Source organism: Apteryx rowi, unplaced genomic scaffold (assembly GCF_003343035.1).
Source record: "Apteryx rowi isolate R43461 unplaced genomic scaffold, aptRow1 scaffold_40, whole genome shotgun sequence".
Lineage (NCBI taxonomy): Eukaryota > Metazoa > Chordata > Aves > Apterygiformes > Apterygidae > Apteryx > Apteryx rowi.
Window position 1 is genome coordinate 1585601 of NW_020450530.1, and position 6616 is coordinate 1592216.

The 6616-nt window shown below is 47.9% G+C and overlaps 1 protein-coding gene across 1 annotated transcript in view; it reads right to left on the reverse strand.

Moving 5' to 3' along the window:
* Positions 1-436: 436 nt before the first annotated feature.
* UNC119B (unc-119 lipid binding chaperone B) overlaps positions 437-6616 on the reverse strand; it is a 7948-nt gene continuing 1768 nt past the window's right edge. Inside the window, exons 2-5 of the mRNA XM_026075261.1 lie at positions 6156-6269; positions 5541-5652; positions 5151-5323; positions 437-4250 (exon numbers count right to left, since the gene is read on the reverse strand). Of these exons, the coding sequence (XP_025931046.1) occupies positions 4138-4250; positions 5151-5323; positions 5541-5652; positions 6156-6269 (512 nt within the window). The 3' untranslated portion in view covers positions 437-4137. The remainder of the gene's footprint in view (positions 4251-5150; positions 5324-5540; positions 5653-6155; positions 6270-6616) is intronic.

The window sequence follows — 6616 nt, forward strand, 5'->3', positions numbered from 1 at the left end:
CCCGCCGCGCTCTGGCACCAGCGGGCTCCAGCCCCCGCAGGAGCCCCACCAAGGCCACGCGGTGAGAGGTACAGGTAGGCGCCTGGGACCAGCAYGGATCCCCGCAGGTGGCCGGGGTAGCTGCTGGTGCTCGTTATCCTCGGTGCGGAGGAAGAGGAAGAGGAAGGGGCGTCTGACTGCAGCAACCCGCCGTCCGTTAGCCTTGTCCTCAGCGTAGAGCTGCAGGGAGGCGGCAGTGTCGACGAGTCCAGGGAGGCGGCAGTGTTGACGAGTCCAGGGATCACCGCTGGCACTGGTCCGCGCTCTCGGGCAGCGCGTGGCGCAGTAGCTCAGTGTTACAGGACAGCGGAGCGGAAGGCAAACACAGGGAAATATCTGAAGTTGATGCAGTGAAATACAGAGCTGAAAAGTAGAGTTACTACTTCACTGTCACCACCTTCCTCCTTCATTTCTGCCTCCTAAACATTTGTTTTATTCTTCCTGCACCCTCCGATAAGCAGAAGAAACATCCGCAGGCTCCAGGGGGGAGGCTGTTGCTGCTTCTCTGCACTGAGAGGCATTGAAAGTCCTAAGGAAAGCACACAAAGAAAGATGCTTCCTATCAAAAATAGAGGACAAGGACAGCGGTACCCTGTCCGTATGGGGAGAGATGACCTTCCTTCGCAAGGTGCAATATGAATCCTTCAGTCTCATGAAACAACTGTCCAGGAAGCTTGTCTGCACAGAGCCAAGGCACTTGCCTCAAGAGTGCAGCAAAAGAAGTCCTGGTCCTAAGAGGACCAATACTGGAAAGATTTAGCATGAGTCTGTGGTTTTGGTCCCCTTTTTTCATTTTGTTATAGCAGAATGCAGTATAATCCTATCTCTTTCCTCTTTCCAACTCAGCACACGCGATCTGAGAGATGCTGTCTACACAGATATCCCTTCTCTTGCTCAAACTTTGACCGACACAAAGTGCCTCCTTTCAGCGCACAGCTAGGAACACTTGACAAGGAGGAGATCCCATCTGAATTTCTTCCTAGCCCACTGGCTTGAGTAGCTTCGATCCAAAGCATCAGAACACACAAACCAGAAGGAAGAAAATGCTGTTAAACCACATTTACCAAAGCCATCATCTCGGCCACAAAGGGAAGAGACTTCACAGAAGGCATCTAAGAGAAGAGGAACCCTAAGAACGTGGACAAAGTGGGGACAAGAGTCCAGAAGTCCCTGACTTTTTGGGTTACAGTCAACTCTTTTCCAGTGCCAGGTCACCCTCTTGTAGGGATTTTTTTCTGCAGCATGCTTTTCTGGGCAAAGAATCTCTAATTTGGCAAAGCAAACAACTTCAGTTAGAAACTATCTTAGGCATGCTAATGCTGCCTGCCTGCAAGTCTTGTTATGTTTTTCCTCCAGTTTTCCTTCTCTTATTGCTGAACAGATTATACATTCACTGATGGGAAAGCAACCGATCCAATGATTTCTTCTCATCACTACTGACAGAGGTAATGCCTATTTAAGACAGGAACCCACTTGCCTACAGCGTCAAATGCCTCATGTACATTTAGAGGAGCCTTCTCATGCGGGTCAGCCGCACTCTGCAAAGCAGCGGCTAGATGGCAGCCACACACTTACCGACTGCGGAGCTGCACCCTGACGAGCACAAACAGCTTACACAAGGTGGTATTTGCCAGCAGAGTAATTTCTGCTGCTCCCTCTGGCCAACAGTGCTTCTTCCTTTTAAGTACTCAAGTGACATAGAAAACAGATGGGAATTATCACATTCATAAGAAAAAGCCAGAGGAAGTTGCTTCATACAGAAAATGAAACAAAAGTAACRTTTCAAGGCACCTGGGTTACACTACACACAATTTCAGCTCAACATCCTAAAACCTGCCAAGGAATAACTAACAGCCTCTTCAGCCACTTTTATCCTGAGCATCTCTGAACAGTTCAGGATGGAAAACACCCTTCTGGGCAGTTCTGCCTCGTCATGATTAACTGCCTGCCCTTACAGGAAAAGAAAAGTTTCCCCATCGCAACGGCACGGCACCAGGCCTTCTGAAGGCAATCACAGCAAGAGGCCTCTTGAGCTCCACCTTACAGCAGCTTTACTAATTCTGAAATCACTAAACAAGATTGCTTAAGTGCCTTTGGGGATGCTGGAGGGGATTCATGGCAGCAGAATCGTTCTTCATCTGTCAGCCACGCAGACCTTGCCCCTCCACATTCCCAAGACATTCGCTGTGGTTGCTCATGATTAATGCTCCTCCCAAAACAGGTCATTTGTTGTGGTTAATCATAATTAAACATCCTTCCCAAGAGCTGGAGATTCTTTCATGGCTGCCACTCCACAAACTCTCACTGCTTACTCTGATGCCAGCTGATCCTCTCCGCCAAAGTTAACACTATGTGTCTGCCAGCCGAAGGCAGGGGCTTCCTACTGCTGCGTACGCACTAACAGGCTCCAGGCCGTAACGCCCACCCCTTTCAATCCTGCTAAAACATGATCTACTTTGAACCTTACTTAATACAACAGGTAACCAACTGTATCCACCAAGGAGTTAGGTTTCAACTGTCTCAGGGAAGAAGTGGAATTAATACTAGCAAATGTCTCTAGACTAACACAAGCTAACTCTTACCTACAATAGCCGTGACTGACCAGCCCAGGGAGGGGACAGGAAAAATGACAGTCTCCAGAGCCAGCAAAATAAGCAGAGAAGGGCTTTCTTAGCTCAGGTTTGCATGGGCAAAAGCAGGGCCCCCGCATGGCTGCCAGGAAGACACAGATCTCCCCTTCCCAGCGCATGACACCCTCTTTCCTCGCTACTGCCAGATACCGAATGCRGCTGTGAAATACACCCTCTGGTCTAGCAGGTAACTAACTCAGAGGAAGAACTTCCTAAACCATAAATACACAGGTAAGCAGGCAAAGCAGCGACGGGAACTTGAACAATTCTCACTTTTTGGTCATAAGAATCCCACTCCATAACACCATCCGAGCAATTTGACCTGGGCAGCTTTTAGCTAATACGTTATAGCTGACGTAAAACAAAGCAAATGAGCCGGTAACACCGCCATCTCTCCTTCCAGCACCTCTGACAGACCTAAATTCAGGTCTAAAATGTTTAAAGAAATACAGAGACTGAAGCCTAGGAAGCTCAGCTTCCCACACGTTCTTCAGGTGAGTTTCCACATTCTCCCTTTTTCCTCCAAGCGCACTAGATTGACACCCCACCCCTCCACCCCAGCGAGACTGACAATGTGCTGTCAGCCCAAAGACAATACATTCCGTAACAAGAGCCAAAAATCCTACACAATGGGAAGCAGGAGAAACAGTGAATAAAGTGAGATTAACTTCAGCTCTAAAGTTGACCTCAAGCTCCATAATTCAACAATTTGCTCACATGAGCTCAAATAGAAATGCTATCAGATTGACTCAATGACCAACCTGGATAAACTCCCCTTTTTCTTATCTTGTATTTCTAGTGAAATCTCTGGCAAAATACAGATTAAGCAGTTCCCAGGAGCAGTTCAGGCCCCTAGAAGCAGAAGGAAGATTCCTGCACTGCTTAGAAGCTGAATTAGTCTCTTATTTTAACTTTCCACCAGGGAATATAAAGATGCACCCTACAAAGCAAACCCAGCCATGCTACAGACTAAACCACTATGCAGTGAAGAGATGATCTATCCAGCTGGAGAAGAGATCTGCTCTTCAGGCTTCACTGGCTAATTGAAAGGGGCAAATTTTCCTGCTAAGAAATAGCTTACTGAAACAATCTGACCTCTTGTAAGAGGGTAGTCAGTCACCCAACTGGTGAAATATCAGAAGCACTAAAAGTGCAATCTAACTATAAAAAAAATGTAACAGCAATAATTTTCTAACAGAGCCTCCGATCCATAAACCTAACCAAGGCACCAGAAGGTACCTAGGAATAGAGAAAGACAGAGGCAAGATACGTAGGAATGTTGGATAGGGAAGTGTCGTAGGAGATTTCCTTTGCTCTCATGAGCTGCCTTCTTTTCTTCATGTTTTCAGTCTCATGCAAGGAGAAAAGGTTTGGCAAGAAGCCTTGCTGCATGAGACAGTAACTCCGGTCCCCTCCTGGATATCCAGAACGGTTAGCAGTAGCACAGCATCCAGTGGACATACACCAGTTACTGTCCTCCGTTGTAGGCATAGTCGGCCTTGTTGTGCATGATCAACTTGTTGTCCACAAAGTAAAAGCTGTCCGAGCGGGTCTCGTATGGATTTTCAACCATCAGACGGACTGTGAAAGAGAAAGCTCGATCACATTCAAATACAAAAGCCTGCCACACTCCAGTGGACAGCACAATGTCAGAGGAAAAAAGGAGTCTGCCATGCTGCTGGATTTACAAGGCTCTGCCCCATCCAAGTAAGAGAATCAAACTGCTCTGCTGAGCACACTTCAAAAGCTCTGTCCTGCCCTTCCTATTCTTCCTATTCACAGGACAAATGCTGTCAAAAGCAAACAAATGGAGATGCAGTAATGCCGCACACGACGACCTAGAAACTGTGAGAGCCACCACGGGAGCACAGCAGCTCTAGCAGCTCTGGCGTGTAAGCATTCAGGGAGGTAGCAATCAGCAAAGAAAGCAAGCGCTGACACTCCCTCCACGTCCGCGCCTCCTCCCCCACGCCGGCAGCCGCAGAGGGGCCCACATCCTCCCGCTCTATCCACCCCTCGAGGTCAGGCATACCCGGCGTCGTGCATAACTGCAGAGATCTTGCTACGCTCAGAAAACACATCCCTCGGAGAAGAGCCAGGCCTGTTCCAGAGCAGGAGGTTCCAGCTCTGACAAGGAAGTGCCGAAGACAGACGTGTGGCTACTGAGAAAACGCTTTTTCAGGGTTCTGTTATCTTCTGGACTACACTGTTAGACATGTCCTGTGACTGATCAGCCCTTCTTGCAGCCTGTGACTTAACAACACAGGTTGTTTTCAAAGATGGAGAATCTGCAGCACAAAGCTGGGACTTAGTCAAGACTGCACACAGCTGAAATCAGAAACCTGTATCTATCTGTTGCTGTCCTTCTTTCCTAGTCACAACTGTTTCTCCACAAGGAGAGAGAGAGAGAAAGAGATGGAAAGGGAGAAAATGAGCACAGGCGCACAAAACACAACTCAGCGCAGTAAAGCAGATACTTACTAAGGTCTTCTGAGAGCTGAGGGAATTCATAGATGTGTTCGCATGTGTTCCTGCTACTGGGGATGCAGAACCCAAAATCAAAGTCAAAGTTCTTCAGTAAGCGATCTCGGAAGTAATGTCGCTCAATCATTCGAAAGTTTGACACTGGCTTTTCTCCCACTGTGAATTCCACTCTGCGGGCAAAAAGTGGGAAAACACACCTAAGACCACCTACCAGGACAGAGCCTTGGACCTGAGGCTACACGAGAACCCAGCAAATCATTCCAGAAAGAGTTTGATATTTGTACTGTAAGATGGAGTCTCTCTAGTCCCTGACTCAATTCAGTTAGAAACTATCAAGTGACGCTTGGTAAAAATCTGTTTTTCCCCTTTCTGTGAACTCATACTCACGTTGCACCAACAGTCCGAAGGCGGAGAAACGCCGGTGTGAACTGATAACGAACAAAGCGGCCTGCACTGGCATCTAGCTCGCTGTTGTCATCTTCATCCTCTTCATCTTGCTCTAGAAAATGCACCAACTCAGAGTTATTCTGCTAACAGCTTACACATACAGCTAACAAGCATATCAGAACAAGCTGGCTATCACTCAGGCAATGAACATAAAGGTGTCTAAGAATTGGTCTGGGACTCATAGTGGCACTAAGAAATAAACATAAAATGAGAATGATATGAAAGTTGACCCAGCTTTGGTAGCTCTGGAGCTGAAACCACCCTCTTAGCCTCACAGGAGGCCAAAGCACATGGAAGAAACTATATCGCAGCCAGCCAACAAGGGAAGATTTGCAGTTGATCGCATTCCCCCTTCTCACTATAATCACTTCACATTTTTATGACATAACTAGGAAGCTTCCCAGCAAAGGTAAACTCAGCCCCACACTTAAAGGAGAGGGGTTCTGTCACCAGAACATACTGCAAGACCTTTCTGCTTGGTCTGCATGGCTCCTTCATTGCAGCTTCCCACTCTCAGAGCCTCTCTAGCCTCTCTGCAGTGTTAGTGAGACTTGCCTGAAGCAGATGGCTTCGCAATTTCAAAAAGCACTGTTCCAGTTTCAAGGTCCCGGATCTTGAACCTGGTGAAGTCAATGTTGTAAATGTTGTCTTCTGGCTTGCATAAATAATCTAGAAGAAAAGAAAAAAACACATAGCAACAATTCAAAAGATCTCAGAGCAGCTTTCAAAGTAATTTCTTTTCTGTTAGTCACAGCCCCACAAAATCCATTCTACAAGCTGTTTTGCAGAAGTTTTGGGAAAGCGGGACAAAACCGAGGCTGGAAGGAAGGCGTAAAGGCACACGAGGTGCCGGCAGCGAAGCGGGAAAGGAAGGAGAACAGAGATGCCCAACGCGGAGAGCAGAACTTTCTCAAAGTTCCCGCAAAGCCCGAGGCAAGAGCGCACAACGCCGCTGCAAACAGCGCCGGCGCGGCGAGCACCGCCGCCACGAGGGGCCGGTGCCGAGCGGAGCGGCG